This window comes from Mastigoproctus giganteus, chromosome 4 (genome assembly GCF_048544385.1).
Source record: "Mastigoproctus giganteus isolate SK-2022 chromosome 4, ASM4854438v1, whole genome shotgun sequence".
Taxonomy (NCBI): Eukaryota; Metazoa; Arthropoda; class Arachnida; order Uropygi; family Thelyphonidae; genus Mastigoproctus; species Mastigoproctus giganteus.
The window spans coordinates 93,749,278-93,768,899 of NC_143578.1; the positions used below are offsets into that span (position 1 = coordinate 93,749,278).

The following is a 19,622-nucleotide window of genomic DNA, read 5'->3' on the forward strand; positions in this document are numbered from 1 at the left end:
TTGTAGAGAAGTATAACACACAATATCCCTCTTTAATAATTTTAACAAGTTCTTTTTTGAAAGTTTCGGCTCCTTAATTTGCACTTGCGGCTTCTCCCTGGATTTTAAACCTACTCAACCAGCCCTTACTAGTTTTAAATGGTTCCACATTTTTTTTTTTTAGGTGAGTTTTCTTCAGATCATCACTTAACTGAATTCTGCATCGGATATTATTTTCAATAAAATTAGTTAGTCTTTCCATTTCAATCCTAATAGCCGACCTAGCCCTAGTTGCTTGCAGTGGAACAGCTACCTTTCCTGCTGCTAAAATTAATTCTTTATTTTTTTTTATAATTGTTCTTACAGTTAAACTTGCAAGTTCTAAATTATGGCACACATCCGCTTGTCTTTGACCGGAATCGATTCGCTTCAAAACTTCTAATTTAATTTTCAAATTCAGTCTTTTTCTTACATTTATAGTCTTCGTATTGCGCTCAGACATTGTTGTTGTTGCTTTTTCATTCTTATCCTCCATTATTAACTCTTCGAAAATGTAACTGCGTTGGTTGCATTAATTATGATACAATGTTCGAGTAAACTGTCCGTTTCGCACGATGTCTAATATGTACTGTACTGAGTGTGACTAGACTTCGGATAAATGTATATCACGCAAATATTACAAGCAATATACTGGATCATTTTTTAAAATGTTGATCTCGGAACTACGTAACAAGTCACTCTACTGCAATTAAATTAGCGTGCGAGAAAATTTCACTGAGCGTGGGAAAATTTCTCAAGTCGGCGTGAGAAACGTTTTAATGTTGTTTTGCTATTCATTTTCAAGCTTTCGACTCCATCAAATGAAACGATTTCGTTAAATATGCCAAAAATGCAATCTGTAAAAGAGCGTTATAGTGATCTGTGACAGCGTTATAATCACATACGGATTATAATATAAGAACAGTGTTATAGCGAATCAGCGCAAAGCGAACCGCATTATAACGGGGGCCTGCTGTATTTGTAAAGAAGTGATGGCAATTCTCAGGGTAAATGTTTCATCAATCAAATTGCTAGGTATAATGTAAAGTGGGTCTTCTTCAAAAATCGGAACCAGAAAAATGAAGAGGGGGGTAATTCAAACAAAGCCCCAATTCCAATCCCAATGAGACATCGTTCAAGAACAGGATGTGAAATCCTGATGCATTGGATTTCAAGGGCATAGAACACTGAGTTAGTTACAGATGAGAATGCTACTGAAACAATGCAAAGACAATGACAGACATGCCTTCTTTGCAATGTGAACAAGAGAAAAACATACAGCCCAGACCTGGCACCACTGGACAACCACTTATTTCAGCAAATGGCTTACTTGCTGTGCAAACAGCAGTTCATCAACGTTCATGAAGTCAAAAATGGATGGTGCGAGTTTTCTGAATCCAAGGTTTGTTTGTTATTTGGTTTTTAAGAGCATTAGCAACTAAGGCCATATTGCTCCTGGATATGCGGTGGTCATTTCCTGACCTTTCCGCATCCTCCGTATTTGGTGGTGATGGGCTCGAACCCCGGTCTAATCCAGAAGCGTGTACTACGCACTGCTGCTCCTGCCCACCTGGCTACGAAGGCGCCTCCTGAATCCAAGGAACAAGCCCAATACCACAAAATACTTCTTGTTGTTGTTATTTGGTTTTTAGCAGCATTTTAAACTATGGCCATTTTGCTACAGGGATATGCGGTGGTCGTTCCCTGACCTTTCCACATCCTTCGTATTTGGTGGTCAAGGGCTCGAACCCCAGTCTAACCAAGAAGCGTGTGCTATGTACTGCTGCTCCTACCCACCTGGCTATGGAAGCGCCCACAAAATACTTGTGAAATGATGGATAAAGACCATACATTCAGCATGACAGCTTACAATCTGTTGATTGTTATTGTTGTTTGGTTTTCAGGAGCATTAGCAACTAAGGCTATATTGCTCCGGGGATATGCGGTGGTCATTCTCTGACCTTTCCGCATCCTCCATATTTGGTGGGCATGGGCTCGAACCCCAGTCTAATCAAGAAGCGTGTGCTACGCACTGCTGCTCCTGCCCACCTGGCTACGGAGGCGCCATACAATCTGCTGAATAATGTTCATTATTTGTATGCTATGTTAAAGTAAAGGATGTATTTCATCCAGACAAAAATTGGCATCATTTAACTATATCTCATATTGTGAATGCCTTCACAAGTTAGCATTAGTGGGGGCACATGATGCAAGAAAGCAATTTTTGGTTGATGTTATATATAACATCGGCCAAAAAAAAAAAAAAAAACACACCCTTCCCATTTCACCCATCCATTCACTCCAAATGTTTGTCTAGTTCTGCCTTGAACATATTTAAGTTCCTGACCTCCACTACAACAGATGGCCGTTTCTTCTAACTATCAACCAAACCAACCACCTGCTGGCTAAAAGTGAATTTCCACACATCTACTCTACAACTGTCTTTCCTCAATTTGAATTTGTGCCCCTTCAGGTGAGTAATCTGAGCAAGAGGAAGAATCCCATTAGCACTGAGCTTACTCAATCTTCAAGACCTGATACACCTCAATTAGATCGCCTCAGAGGTGCCTAGTCTCAAGAAGCTGCAATTTTCAGAACTTAAGCCTTTATTGGTAACACCAACCCTTTGTTCTCCTCAACAATCTCATTGCCCTTCTCTGTACTCATTCCAGCAGCTCTACATCTTTCCTAAAATTAGGCCTCCAGACCTCAATACAGTACTCAAGGTGCGGCCCGACCATTGCTTTATAAAAGGGGACAATCACCTCCTTATTCCCTAGCGAAATTTGTGTATATAATTGAGAAGGCACCATGAGCTACTCTTGAAGATTTTTGCACTGCTCAGAAAACTTCATATCTGACTGCACAATTACCCCCAGGTCCTTTTCATTCTCCACTGCACCTGAGTGTAGTACCACCCAGTTGATACGTTACTCTGGGGCTACTGCTACCCACATGCAATACTTTATAATTGTCAATGTTAAACTTCAGTTGACACCTCTCAGCCCATCTGCTCAACTTTTTCAGCTCCTGTTGCAGTAGCATACTATCATTACTGTCATTAACTCCGCCAACCTTCATATCATATGCAAACTTAAAGACATTAAGCCTGATACAACTTCAGCAATATCATTCATATATAGGCAACCCCCGTATAACAGTACTTCTACAACACGGTTTTGCTCTAACATGATTGATAAATTGCGGCAATTGTTGCACAACACAGTACTTATATAACACAGTTTCACTCACACAGTTTGAGAATTGCAGAAAATCTCACATAACACAGTATTTTTTGAGCTTTTGTGCTGAGAAAACCCTACTATTATGTTAGATGTCATTTTCAACATTTTCGTTGCTTTTTTGTGAATCCCTGCTGTTGACTCGGTAGTCTTTATTGCCTTCATGGTATTTTTCTAAAACACATTTCTGGAGATCACTACCATAAAACAATAAAAACAATTTGCAGTTCCCAGTTTATTGGACTTTTCTGTTAGTGTACTCAATTATAAATGGGTAGTAAACTCGATCTTCTTGCATTTGCTATAGTACCGACAGCTGAAATTCTGTGGGTTTTCACGTTATTATAGTGAAATGTGTTTCCCTTTCCATGAAATACAGGAACTCCCTGACTTATGGAAATTAAACTTTACGTAAGTTTTTGCCAGCCGGTGCAAACTTAAAAAAAAGTGGAAACATATTTTGCATCCCGGAATAAATGGAAGTATCATGAAAATATCATAATGTGAATCCAATAACACTTTTTTTTTTTTTTTTTTTTGTAATTCGTTCCAAGTCCTTGGAAGTTGAAAATTTTGCTATATTACTAAGTTATTTATCTCTCTAAAAGATCATATTTATAATGGAAATTGCACTACCCTTTCATCGTAATCATATGTTCTCTGTTATAAGAATCATTGAACGCCTTTGTGATATTTTTCGAAAGCACATTTCTGGTGGTCGTGACCAAATAACAATAAAAACAATTTGCACTTTCCGGTTTATTGGGCTTTTCTGTTAGTGCATCTAATTATAAACAAGTAGTAAACTCGATCTTATTGCATTTACAATAATACCGATAACTGCAATTTCGTGGATTTTTACGTTATTATGGTGAAATGTTTTCCCCTTCACTGAAATCTTCAATCATGTAAAAAACAAAATTATTTATCTTTAAAGTTTTTAAAGAAAATTTCAAATTTTTATTAAGTTCTCATTTGACACAATATGCCCACTTGTTTTCTTACTGTTTGTGTCTGTTAATGAATGATCAAGCAGCCCCAAATAGACATATTTTGTTGAATCGAAGCATGTCAGCGGTGGGCCTACAATTTTAAGAAATAGTAGTGAAGAACTTGTTTTTGTCATCGACAAAGCTCTGGTTGGGCTGACAATCTTCTTTGTGAAAATCCTCACTCACATTCACTTGATGAAATTGGTATCATACTCAGAGCGTTCATCAAATGCTTCAATTCTTCCGAAATCGTCTTTCAATTAGGTATTCCCGAAATCCACAAATTACATCTCTTTCATTTAACTGAAACTGAATTGACAATTTTCTAACTTCATTCTCTCCCAGAGTCAGTCCCAAAACATGCAGGACCCTGTTCAAGAATTACTTGCGGAGTCCTAGGGTTCTGTGCAAAACTTATGCGGGGTGTTTTTGTAATAGTGATTTTTTTTTAATTTTTCAAATTTTACTGTAACTAAAACAATAAAATAATTTTATATTACACTGAACAAAAATTTTAAATACAAATAATATTTAATACATTAATCAACAATACTGTTTTGACCATTTGAGTGCTGGGCCCTGTTCGACAGAACCAGTTGAACGTGATTGTGGTCAGAACTGGTCTCACCAAATATCACTTGAGAGTTGATATCTTCAGGCCAATGTTTCCTATCAAGAAGGAAAAATAAAATCACCCTCTCCTAATTCTCGAACAGGGCGCTTACAGTAGATGGTTGACCAGAGCCCATTGTCCGCATCAGGAATACCCCTTGATCTGCTCACTGCTGACCAGCACGACTTCTCGGTATGTGGGACAGGTGGTTGGATAGGTTTTACGAGTACCACTAACTTGTAGAATGGTAATCCCTTTAGTTCTCTTAATTCATGCTTAGGAGCAGCACTAATTGCCTAAATTGCCAGAAGTAAGAACAGTGCATACCCAGTTAAGTCTCTTCTAATCCATTGGTTATATAAAATTTTTTCTCTCAACGGCAACTATTTCAAAAGTACTAAGGGGAATTCAAAAAAATTGTCTATAAAGGAGTTTGTTAAAAAGAAGTCCGAGTGAGTAATTAAAGTTCTAAAAATGGTTATAAAGTCTTATACAGCAAATATCTTAATGATAGACAGTGCAAAATGCAAATTTAGTTTAATAATTAAGTTCATTTGAATAGAAGGTAAACAGATGAAAAAAATTTACTGAATATTACAAATTTCGAAATGTACTACATCCAAATGTCACACGTCACTATTAATAAAGGTGCTGATATGCCATACCGCTGCATACCGTCCCAAAAAAAGGACTGGGTACATCTACTATCTATGATTTGAGGAAATAAAAAAGAAAAACTGATAAAATTTTCTGGTAATAGTGATTTACCCAAGTTAATGGAACAACACAGGATGACAATACACCAAACGAAGAACACAGAAATAGACAAGGTATTGTTAATGGTATTCATAGCTCTGCCAAAGAAACCAGGGGCTATTGATTGTGAACTAAACACCATTAGCTTAATGAGTAATATTACTAAAATTCTTCTAAGAATAATATTGATGAGGATAAGGAATAAAATAAGGTCGGAGATAGGAGAACAATGCAGATTTATGCAAAATGCTGGAACAAGAAATGCTATCTTCATGATAAGGATAATGTCGGAGAGGGCTACTGAAATGCAGAGAGACCTGTTTATGTTTCATTGATCTTACGAAGGCATTCGACAGGGTGAAACACGAAGAACTCTTCAACATTCTAGATTGTTTAGACATAGATGGGAAAGACATAAGGATACTCAGGAACTTATACTGGGAACAAACAGCCAGCCTGAGAACTGGAAAAGACAGGGATGAGAACATAAGAATTCTGAGGGGAGTAAGACAGGGCTGTGTTTGTTCTCTGGACCTATTCAACCGCTACAGCGAACACATGGAATTGGAGGATTTGCATTTGGCGGACAGAATGTAAACAACATCAGATATGCAGACGATATCCTCTCATTGCCGAGACAGAAGAACTACAGGAACTTCTAGACAAAGTAGTGGAACAAGGTAGAAGGAAAGGCTTAACAATAAACATTAAAAAAACAGTGTGCATAGTTTTCAGCAAAAAGAAAGTGTGCCCAAATGGATACTGAAAATAGGGAACAACATCATAAGACAAGTAGAGAAATACAATTATCTAGGGAGTTGTGTTACACAAGATGCATGATCAGATAATGAAATCAAAAGACGGATTGGTATGGCCAAGGCCACATTTCAGAAACTGGGCAACATACTAAAAGATAGGAAATTGTCATTGAAAACGAAAAACAGATTTTGAACTGTTATGTTATACCTGTCCTTACATATGGTAGTGAATGCTGGACAATCTCCCAAGAAATGGCAAAGCGTTTGGAGGCAACAGAAATATGGTTTTATAGACAGATGCTCAGAATATCCTGTACTGAACATACCATGAATATAGAGGTACTATAAAGAGCAGGAATGCAAAGATTATTACTGAGGAACATAAGGGAAAAGCAGCTGAAATTTTTTTTTTTTTTTTGGGCACATCATGAGAAGGAAGGTTTGGAGGAGATCATCATGACAGGCAAGGTGAATGGAAAGCGAAGCAGAGGAAGACAAAGAATAAACTATATTAGTAGTCTGACCAATTGGATGAACGTACAGAGTCTAGACCTGCTGAGAACAGCAAAAGGTCGAGAGCTGTGGAAGACCATGATCACCAACGTCCTTAACGGACACTGTACATAGAGAGAGAGAGAGAGAGAGAGAGAGAGAGAGAGAGAGAGAGAGAGAGAGAGAGAGAGATTGTTAATGGAATGGATATAACAGCGTCAAAGCAAATGATACCCACTTATTCTCACTCTTTCATCGTGGCCCAAGCAAGCAAAAAATTTTCATAATCAATTAGGCTGAACAACATCATGTGAGTATATATCAGACTGGTAAGAAAAATTTTAAAAGTGGTCATATAGTGGTCTTCGTATCTTGGCAGTTGCCAGTGAAAAAACATCTGCTGTTTATAAAGTGGCAGGAGCATAATTTGAGTGAATTTGCAAAATTAATTGATGAGGCAAAGTTGACTGCAGAGCAGGTGTATAATGCTAGCAATACTTCTATATATTTGAGGTATATTCCTAGAAAACCTGTTTTGCACCAGAGAATCGGCACCCACTAGGTTCAAGGAATCCAAAGGCAGGTTAACAGTGCTAGTGCATGCAAATGATGCAGGAGATCACATAAAAATAAAGTTGCTTAAAAGCCTGATGGAAAAAACAAAAATCCAACAGTTTTCAAAGGAGTTAAAGTCTTCCCATTTATTTAGAGGACAAACAAAGAAGAATAGGTAACCAAGGAAATCTTCCCTGACTGGTTTGAAAACTATTCTGTTCCAGAGGATAAGGTACATTGTGTCTGCTGGGCTTCCGAGTAACAGCAAGATAATGTATTTGCTTTGTATTTGCCACCTAACTATACAAGTCTGATTCAGCCAATGGATCAAGGAATACTGAGGTCATTCCAGTGCATCTATAAGATACACTGTTAAAGGTTACCTGATGCATATCTTGTTATTAATAAAATAAAATAAGGATAAAATGCACATGGAATGCAATAAAGGTGTCGGAATAATAAAATATCAAAGAGATTTTAATATCAAGAATGCAATCTGGATTGCTGCAAAAGCCTGGGACAGGATTACTGAAGACACTTTGAAACATGGTTGGCCTTATCTGCAGACAGCATCAATGTTCTTGGATGAAGATAAAGAAGAACCTGATTTTATTGGATTTAGGATATTTAAAGGGAAGAAAATTGTTAGTGACAATGAATTATGCTACAAATTCCCATTTTGTAGTGAATGACTTGGATGAAAATGCAGTGGAAGAGTGCCTCTATACTGATGATCATGCTCCAGTTATCCTTCAGCTAACAGACAGTGAAATCTGTGTTATGGTAATAAACAAAAATAAAGATAATGAGAGTGATGATGATGATAATGAAACAGTGCTACATTTGAAGAAAGAATCTCTACTGATAGATAAGACTTACAGAAGCATTGATTTGGGGAATGGAGCAGAGCTTTGCTATAGAGCATCACATGTCATCACAGGAATTGCTTATAAAAGAAAGATCAAAACATTTAAAACAACTTAGCTTACTGAAACTGGCTTCGTAGCAACCTCTACAGGCAAAATGTACAGCATTTAATCCTTTAGCCCCAGTCATCAACTTCTGATGTGACTATCACATCAAATCCATCTTTTTCAATCAGTCAAGATATTTCTGAAGATATTCCCTCTGATGATGATGCCATATAACTGATGTGAATCACTTAGGATACATTCATTTTGGAAGCAGAACAATGGAATAAAAATGTTACGGGGGGGGGGGGGAGTCCTTGTTATCTGAAGATAATTGGTTCCAGAAAATTCCACTTAAAACGGGGACCAAATTTTCGTAATGTGTATTATGTATTTGTACATAGTAAAAAATGGATTGAAGGGACTGAAAAATGAGACAATTATTTTATTAGACATTTTTTTATTATAATATGTCGAACAATGTAAGGTTAAAATTAACTGAAGTTCCACTATTTTTCAGTTTTTCGGATAAAGAATGAATCCATAGTTTTTTTTTTTTTTTTTGCCGTATTTTTTTAGATAGTCAACTTCGTACTTAACTTTTGCTGCAAGATCATGAGAGGGTCGTTCTCACAAAAATACTCAAGTGCCTGGTCAATTTTTTCAAGGACTTCCTTTAATTCTTTAATTTTTAAATCCTTGTAACTGTGGGGACTTGGATAATGAGTATTCAGATACTGAGGACCTCCTGTAGTTATAAATATTTATTTTTTATTTACCTGAATTTTTTCATGTGTTTTTTTGTTTTTTTGGCTAACTAAAAATTGAAAAACCCCATATCCGGCACCCTCAGGTCCCAAGAATGTTGGTTAAATAGTTCTATAGTATATATATTTATAAAAATTCAAAATGGAATATAAAAATTCGTAAAATGTGATAACAATAAAACAAAACCGTACAATAATTTTTTAAAAAATCGGTCTTACTAAGTCTCTGATGAGTCTATCATGAAGTTTTACAGCCGAAATACCAGGAATTGCAAGGCATACTCTAATTTTACTGGTTTCAATTTGGAATCCATTTAACTGTTCCTGAGTTAATGAAGCTTCTTTTTCTGAGGCATACTCTAACACACCAAATCCTGCTGGCTGTCCACTGGCAATAGCTAACTACAGAAATCATATCAAAATATAGATCATATATAGTGTGAGTTAATTTTGGCATTAAACTCTTCAGTAAATATATCTAGATTCTAAATATTATATCATATGATATTACAGCACATTTATATATAAAACCCAATTAACCTACTTGGCCACTTCATAAAGATCATGGAGGTTTCACCTATATGTAGCTATCTATGCAAAATTATGTAAGTGAGATCGTGTGTGTGTGTGTGTGTGTGTGTGTGTGTGTGTGTGTGTGTGTGTGTGTGTGTGTGTGTGTGTGTGTGTGTGTGTGTGTGTATGTGTGTGTGTGTGAGAGAGAGAGAGAGAGAGAGAGAGAGAGAGAGAGAGAGAGAGAGAGAGATGCAGTTGTTTGTTTGTTATTTGGTTTTTAGGAACATTAGCAACTAAGGCCATATTGCTCCGGGATATGCAGTGGTCATTCCCTGACCTTTCCGCATCCTCCATATTTGGCAGTGACGGGCTCGAACCCCAGTTGAATCAAGAAGCATGTGCTACGCACTGCTGCCCCTTCCCACCTGGCTACGGAGGCGCCTGAGAGAGAGAGATGCAGTATTGATTTGTTCACTGGCAAAATGTAAATTTGCATCAAAACGTGCCTTGATGCAAAAATGCGTCCATACAATTGCAGTCAATGAATGAGTGCTGTAAAAGGAAAGGCACATGAACTGAGAAATATCAGTGCACTGACTGAACCATGGTCTACTGCATTATGGTGGGATTTGCTGTGTCAATCAAACTATTAATGCTGCAGAGACAGCATTAATAGTTTTAATATATAAAATTTAATGGTAAAATTAAACAAAATACTTAAATTTCAGAAGTATTTGAGTAAATTAAATACCACAATATGTTCAAGATGGATATTCAAACATGAAACACATTTTTTAATAGTCTTCATATTTTATAATAATGAAAGTTTTCTAAATTATTTTTTTCATAAAAACAAATAATTAAATGGAAGTCTAAATATATTTGGCATTAATAAGGAAAAATGATGTAAGGAAGTGGAATTTTCCTTCACAAGTCAAAAAATTTATTATTATTATAAAAAAAAACCTATTTTCTCTTTTTATGGGATTTTGTTCTGCCCCATGACAGGTACTGGTACCAAGTGCATGGGATGGTTTGGTTGTGCCCTGTTACTATTACTATTATTATGTTGGTCGAGGAACTCTCTCACAAGTGTTCAGGTTTGCGACTTTCTGGAGTTCCATGTAATTGTTCTCTGGGAGGCCTATTGCTGCTAGGTTCTTATGAAGCCTCTTTGGCACCATGCTGATGGTTGACACAGTGATCATTACTTGTTTCATATGCCACATATCTTTGACTTCCTGTCTTTAGATTTGAGCACTTCCTTGTATGTTTTCTGGAGGTTGCTGGTGTTGGGCACCACTATGTCAATCAGATGGTAGCCATTTCCTTCCTGCTGATGAGGGTTATGTCTGTTCTACTAAGTGGGATCATCTTGTCCATTATTATGGAACAGTCCCAGAATAGTCCATGAGTAGAGGTCCCTAGTACGGCCTGAGGCTCGTATTGTAATACGGTAAACTTTCTTTGATCGGCTGGTATCTTTGTGCTAGCTTCTGATGTATTATCCTGGCCACCTGGTTGTGTCTGTGAATGTACTCTATCTGAGTGATCACCCTGAATCCTGAAGTGATGTGCTGGATTATTTCTGAGGTGAGGTGGCATTAACAACATGTCTTCTGTTACTCCAGGATCCTTGGCAATGTATTTCCTGTAGTTCCTAGTACTGATTACCTGATCTTGGATAGTGAGCAGGAATCCTTTGGTCTCAGGAAGGAGCCTCCCTTTTGTGAGCCAAGCATTGGAAGCCTATGTAGTCTTGATGGAGGTCATTGTAGTGTTTGCCATGGAATGTATTCTTCACCCGTCTTTCTGCCTGTGTGAGTGTGGTCCCCTTGTTGAGGTTGAGTGCCATTGTCTATCTTTCTTATGGCTCGATAGATTGGTGCTGTGTTTTCTTGGAAGTAATCGCGCAGGCTCTTGTGGGACTTTCTGATTGACTGTTGTACTTCTATTCTGTCATTTCTTGTATGTTCTTGGTTTTCTTCCTTTCTAGATCTATCCAGGGTGCACAGCCATTATAGCTAACTTTACTGCTCCACAGGTTGCTCCAGAACTTCAAGTGTCTTCTAATTGGGGGGGGGGGGTCTGTCGCTTTACTTCTCATCTTGTCCAATTTTCCTGCAGAAGGCTCTCTGGTTTCATCAAATATCCTGTTGTCTGGTTTCCTCTGAGCATTCTACCTGTAATGGCAAAGTGTCTTTCTGAGTGCAAAGAGTTTCTACTTGTGGATGTCAAGGTATTCTTCGATCCTCTGATTATAGGTCTCGTGTTTGCTGTGAATGTTGTCTTTCTTGAGGATGGCCTTCACTTTTCTAATCGGATTCTTACTTCTGTTACTCCATTGGTACTGGGCCAGTTGGCCTATCTTCACTCATCTCTTCTATCTTCTGCTGTAGCCTTCTTTCCCATGCTGGTAGTTCCTTGTCTTTGCATTTTGTGTTATGTTGTTCTCTGTTTCCCTTCTGTTCATCCTGGTGGCTGCTACAGTGGCATAGTAAATGGGTTCTAGTATTAATGTGTTGTTGTTGAGATAATCCAGTATTATTCGCCTACTGAGGTGGTCTGTGACTTGCCATAGGATTCTGCTAGGTCTCTGCTTTGATATGGTATGAGTCTTTGTGGGGTCCATTCCCTTGAATTCTGCCAGGGCTTTCTTCTGCTCTTCTATTCTGGATATCGCAATCTCATCTGTTTCCACTTTGGCTACTCCTGGTTGTAGTTCTTGTATTTGCTGTTCCTCCTCCAGTTCTGGTTCCATTGTGTCCATGTTCGTTGTTTATAGTTGGTCACTCACATCCTGATTGATTTTTCCAATATTGCAGGAGCTACCAGGTCCTTTTTGATGGACCATCTCTGGTCTACTATTTGCTGTTGATGACCTGAATGGTCAGGAACCATTCCAACCACTTGGTGTGTAGTTTCGTCCTGTACATTGTCATGTCTATATCTAACTTTGTTACTTCATAGCATGCTTGCATAATTAATATATATTTGTATCGATGCTACATTAAATGAGTTGGCTTTTTCGTTTCGGGGTGATCAGTAGCATAGTTGTACAGGAGGCACTTCCAGTTGGTTGGGCTGGGTGGTCTTGCCCTTCAGTTGTGGTAGCCATACGGGAGACAGTGCCACTCACTCCACTGTTGTCCATGGGAAACTGTCTCGGACTTTTTTTTTTTGAACTGACCACTCTGCCTAAGGCCTGAACGTGAGTGACTTTATCCCATGCCACACTCAACACAGTATGTTCAATTTTTCTACTTCTCATCTTCATCCAGCTATGTAGGTGAATCTGTTTTAGCTTTGGCTTTTACATCCAGTGGTAGTTATGGAAGCAACACCAGATGGCAACACTCTCTGCTTCAGCTGTCACTTTGACCTTGGGGAAGGTAGGTCACAAAAGTCCAATGAATGGACTTTTGTGATTTTTCCCCCTGCAAATCCCCCCCCATGGTGGGATTTGGACTGGGTTCATGATATTGGTGTCTAGCATTGTAACCACTGGGCTAATCATGCTCCCTTTATTATTATTATTATAAATAAATAAAATAAAACAAAAAATTCATACTATTCCCATTCCAACAAGGTACTCAATCTAATTCTGCTTTAAATTTAGTCAGGATCACTGCCCCTACTATGTTGGGAGGCAATTTATTTCAGTGTTATTACCGAAAATGTTATATTTGTGGCCCATGGTTTTCATCTCACCATGAGGGAAAACAACCTTCCTTATTCATTTTACTCAATCCCTTCAGTGCCTTATACACTTCAATGAGATCTTCCCTTATATGTCATCTATCAAACTTTGCCATCCACACCTTCTAAACCATTCTTTATGTGCCTAATGCATATGCTACATCTCTTTGACTTCAAAGAGATGTGGCATGTGCAACACGTAACAACTATCCCGATCATCATGTCAACCACTGATATGGAGCCAAAGACCCTACATAACAGCCTAGCAGCAATAGGTCTTCCAGATAACACTTACAAGGAACTCAAAAAGTCGTAATGCTGAACACCTGTAGAATAGTCAGAGTTCCTCGACCAACAGTAACACCAGACATAACAACCACCCTGTGTACTTGGTAGTGAACCCCCCTCCCCCAATCAGGAAAAAATAATATAAGAGCAACAATAATAATAATAAACATCTATGCAGCCCCAGTGCTAACATACTCTTTTGGGGTCATAGATTGGACTAACACCGAGCTAAAGAATATCATAAGAAAGACAAGAACAATGATGACCAATAGCCACCTACACCACCCGAAGTCAGACACAGAGAGAGACTGACAATAGCTCAGAAAGAGAGAGGAAGGGGCCTGATAGACTTCATCAAAGTAACAGAAAACAGCAACTGCTAACCTGAAGGATTAATTCCAGAAAAACACAGCAGCACTCTACCAGGCCGTAAAGAAGATAGACAAGCAGTATACCCCACTCAACCTAAGTGAAGAGTCCTCTCCCATCTAGACGGCACAATCAAAGCTAGAAAGATGGGCAAAGAAGACATTCCATGGCAGACACTACAATGACCATCAAGATCACATAATTAAAACTGCACACAAGCATGACGCTCTTCCCCGAGACTGAAAGATTCATGCTCGGCATCCAAGACCAGGTAATCAACACCGGAAATTATAGAAAATACATCACCAAGAAGCCTGGAGTGTCAGATGATACATGTCAACGATGCCATCTGGTCTCAGAAACAATCTAACACATCACCATGGGATGCAAGGTGATCATCCACACTGAGTACATTCATAGACACAACCAGGTAGCCATGACAATATATCAGAAGCTAGCGAGGAAATACCAGTTGATCAAAGAAAGTGTACTGTACTACAAGTACAAACCCCAGGCAGTACTAGAGACACCAACCCACAGGCTGTACTGGGAGACCACGCCATAATAACAGATAAGACAATCTTGCACAACAGACTGGACATAACCCTTGTGAACAAGAAGGAAAAACTACCTATCTAATTGACATAGCAGTGCCTAACACTTGCAACTTCCAGAAAACCCATGAAGAAAAAATCAAGTACACAAAACTAAGACAGGAGATCAAAGAGATGTGGCATATAACACAAGTAACGACCAGCCCAATCATCGTGTCAACCACTGGTATTGTGCCAAAGATCCTGCATAACAGCCTATCAGCAACAGGTCTCGCAAAGAACACCTACAAGGAACTCCAGAAAGTCGCAATCCTGAATACCTGTAGGATAGTTCCTTGACCAACAGTAACACAAGACATAACAACCACCCTGTGTACTTGGCAGCAATACCCGTCATAAGGTGGAACCCCTAATCAGGGAGAAATAATATAAGAACAACAATAAAAAAAAAATAATAATAATAATAAATCTGCATATTTGAAAAAAATGCACAAACATGACCAAAATCTGGACAAAACCCAAACTAATGGGAAAACAGGAAAAGAGATGCCGAATTATCAAAAAACCTCTAAATCAGAAGAGTTGTCAGGTATGCAGAAGAGTTTCAGAAGATGCAGTTATGGTGGTCTTAAAAATGTGAAATAACCTGGTTAACTTTCTCATTTTGCAATCCATGCTGCCAAGCCATATTCTTGTCAAGAGCCTCTGTGAGTTATGCTGCCGAGAAGCGTTGTTCCTAGTGTGTTGGGATTGGCTTAAGCCCTCTTCACTTGAATGTAAAAATTTCAAGGATAAAATGGATACCTTGGTTTCTGTGCAACATATAGTCATGTTTCCATTTTTTATTTATTATTTATTTTTTTTCCAGATTTTCCTGAGAAACCTTATCTCTGAACTCAACCTTTAGTTCAAATTTGACTGATGAAACATGACTGTATCCAAACAAGTTTTACAAGCAGTAACTAAAAAGTTCTGAGTTTGATTATCAAAAAAGCAAGAAAGATAGATAAATACCTGTTTTTTGTTGTTGTTTTAATGATCTCCCTCCTTATTGATACAATTTTGCCATTGTTTCTTTAAGGTTTAATTCAATTCTCAAAGAATGATTTTATCCAAATTCTCCAAAAAATTATCAATAGTGGCCATGAGACTTGCATCCATGTGAAATTGAATCGTGGCCAAATATTTTTTTCATGTTGGAGAAAGGTGGAAGGCTGATAAAACAGGTGACTATAGCAGATGTTCAAAATTCAAACCCAAATTCAGTAACTTGTTCCCACTGCAACACAGACCAGTGTACTATGAGCTTTCCACATTGCTTAGAAATGAGGTTAGTAACCTATGGCACTGGTGTCAATGATAATACCAGAAACCAATTTGAACAGTATAACAAAACAATTTAATTTAATCATTTCAAAAAGGCATTATTAAGCATGGACACTATTAAGCAATAGTAAAATTTTCAAATAAAAATTAACTTGTATAAACAAAGACAAATTACAATTGCAACAATATATTCCCACTCATCAAGTAATCATGAGCCTGACGTAGTCGAGTTGTCAGGAGCATGAGTGCAGTAGCATGCACTACTTGAGTGGACTAGGGTTCAAGCACATGACTGCTAAATATGATTAACATCTGTATTGACAATTTATTGTAAACTCCACTGACCTGGTGGTCATGCCGGAGTATAAACAAATTAAATTTATACCCACCTCACAAAACCTTATAGATGTCTGCAGCCAGAGATACTACTTACAGCTTTGTTGTAACTGTTCAACTGTGGCCAATATACCAGCATATACAAGAGTTAACCTGGTAGTGGTGGCACCCTCATTTATAGCAAAGATGGTGGCAGTACCTGACACATGTCCATTTTCTTATTATAGAAAGGGTTTGGGTTTTTTTTTTTTTTTTTTTTAACTGTGTGCATATGGAAGATACCTTTTATTTTCAGAAAAAACCAAAAAAATATATTCATTTTGCTAAAAATTACAAACCAACATATTAGACATAAAATAGAAACATCAGCCTCTTCCATTTCCAATTTAGAAGACCATTAATTAAGTGTATGAAATTTCAAGCTGTGCAATGCACATATATTTCTACTTTATTACGTATATAAATATTAAAAGAATTAAAACAACATAATAGATTCATTTGATACTATTAATTACTTAAATTTTCAGACTTATCAAATTCAGTGCCCTTCACAACACACTAAATTTGAAACTACATTGAGACTATGTTGATCCCTCAGAGTAGTGGCCATTTTGAAAGAATACTGGTCATATTTCTAGTTGGAGAGGAAAAAAAAGTGACCTGAAACTATAAACAAACACAGCATTGGCACTTATCCAATACCATATAATTCTTCAAGCAAATCCAAATGGTGGTTGGGTGCGTGAGGGTTCTTGCACCCAATTCCTTGAAAACCATAAGAAAATCATTTCATAAACTATTGCAGTAAAAGTTTGACTATATTCAGGAAGGTAGAAAAACTTCAGATTTTTAATCACTGATTAGCAGTTAATAGGAACATTATTTGAAGAGCACCTGTGTGGCATGCCACTGGCATCACCACCAGGTTAACAATAGGCCATGGATTTTTTGGATCAATGTATGGCTCAAATGCTGCAAAATGTTTTCCCACGTCCAAGCACATTACTCCAAGACCACAGCCAGTCCCTGACTTCTCAGAAAAGAAAGAGTCAGGGGCTGACTAAAGAAATAAATAAGAATGTATGTTATTGCCTGTGTTTTCATAGTTCGTGTTAACATGATAACAGAAAAATAAAAACATGCAACAAAGGTTTCTTAAGCACAAAAAAAACTACTAACCTGACAGTAAAGAGGTGTACCTTTACAGCTGAATATTTGTCTAAAGCTGCCCAAGTCTCGATAATTAAAAGGCAAACAATCTACAAAAAGACACTTGGAATAGAGACTAGAATAAGTGGTCAACTTATGATCAAGCCAGTCACAGTGAATTGTGCCAGATGGAAGTTGTTTACCATGCATAAGATTTTTTGCTTGACAGGCTACAGCTCTGCTACAATATTCCACCAAACCATAGCCTTTACTGCTGTCTGTAAACAGAATAATATATTTAGTATCTAATCTTTTCACTATAAGATTTCATAAGAAATTTTCACTATAAGATTTCATAAGTGCCTTAACAAGTTCTTCTTATTAAAAAAAAAAAAAAAAAAGGTGCAGTTCATGACACTCTAACAAAGTGTTCATGAACTACACCTGTATAGTCCAAACAACAAAATGTGGTATTTCCTAATTTAACACATTCTCCTGGGGAGTAGAGGTTTGGGAACCTAAGGACTAGTCTGGGTCAAAAATGCCCAATTAAATGACACATTAAATGCACTAGTTCTTGATATGGGCCCAAAGTCAGGATTCATGTAAGAAGTGAAAAATATGTCATATGTTGTCAATAACGAGGGTAATATCTTTTATAATAAGCAATCAGAATGGGGACCAAATGCATCAACTCATTTCAAAAGAGATACCTCACTTGCTTCAATTCTCCTGGAACAATTATGATGTTCTACTCTGCACTCACTGCCAAACGCTGTCCAGTAAGCATTTCTTGATGCTCTCCCAACAGTCATACAGGTAGATTCCATATGATTTGGATCAGGTAGACAACACCTGCGGTTTGGTTTGAATTTTCTGGTGCATCAGCAAATTAGGCTATAATGTGCAAAAACCAGGTCATATAAAACAAATAAAAGAAATATAAATGGGCAAGGTTTCGGTGACCTCCAATGATAAGTCACTATGCTTGATTTTTTGATTTGGTAGTTATTGGCGCATCGGCTTCTGTGGCCATATTGCACCTCCCAAGGTTTTTGCAGTACTTTGATCCAAGCCCGAGGCGGGAATCGAACCCGCGACCTTTGGGTTGCCGGGCAGGTACTTTACCCACTCGGCTAGCCCGGTCGGCTGGTCACTATGCCTAAAGGAATTTATGATGTGTATAAAAGTAAAACTAAATGAATAAATATAAAAGGTACATGAACATGCATGAATGTTACTAATATGCACTTAATATGGTGAGTTATATCACTTTTCCCAGCACATAATAGTGTAACATCACATCAGCATGAACTGCAAAATGCAAAGTTTTTTCTGACCTAAAAATATAGAGAACATACCAGTATATACACCACTTATATATCCCCTGTATATGCATCCCTAAATTTTTGAAAATGATAACTGCTTTTCTCTAGTGTTTGTATTTCAATTAATGAACCTTTTCTCATTAAATCATGATGGTTATAAGCTAGACCTAGCTTCTTTCACAAACAGGCAAAATATAGTCTAGTCATGATTTAGATGGTCTTATTTGGCAAGATTTTGAAATAAATAACACAAGCTTACAATATATTTAATAATAATAATCTTATTATATGATTAAAAATACATTTTATCATACATTTTTTACATTAATTCTTTATTTTGTTTTTTATGTTCACATTTTTTTTTACTGTACTATATAGGCAGCGGCGTTCAAGTGAATTTATGAAAATAATTTTTCTCATACAATATATGTAAATTCTTATTACAAATTTCACTGAATTTTACATTAATTATGATAATTATAAAAAAAATTGCTATTGATTTTAAATTTATTAGGATAAAATAAGACAAAAAACTGTTACATTGGTGATTTTATGCATCCATGAAATACAATCCCCCCCAAATTTTAATGTATTTATATGGGATAATGGGTCTTAATTTGTGCAAATATTTGTTTATGCGTGCATTCCATAAATGCAATCCATGCTTAAATCGCAACCACCCTGTATTGATAGCAATGAACAAATGGTAGGGCATTATGTGACTAAGAAGACCCATCTTCCTGTCCAGTATTAGGCCTAGTCACCTGTTATGGTCTCTCTCCATCTTTGCAGGGGTCTGCTTCTGTATCTCCTGATAATTATAAAAAAAATTGCTATTGATTTTAAATTTATTAGGATAAAATAAGACAAAAAACTGACTTTATGCATCCATGAAATACAATCCCCTCCCCCCAAATTTTAATGTATTTATATGGGATAATGGGTCTTATTTTGTG

General features: G+C 37.2%; 1 protein-coding gene across 1 annotated transcript in view; it reads right to left on the reverse strand.

Annotated features, from left to right (window-relative positions):
- The window catches only part of LOC150086919 (uncharacterized), a 290,440-nt gene that overhangs the window by 168,359 nt on the left and 102,459 nt on the right, over positions 1-19,622 (reverse strand). Inside the window, exons 4-5 of the mRNA XM_090372322.1 lie at positions 17,369-17,616; positions 9,324-9,506 (exon numbers count right to left, since the gene is read on the reverse strand). Coding sequence (XP_090228448.1) covers positions 9,324-9,506; positions 17,369-17,616 — 431 coding nt within the window. The remainder of the gene's footprint in view (positions 1-9,323; positions 9,507-17,368; positions 17,617-19,622) is intronic.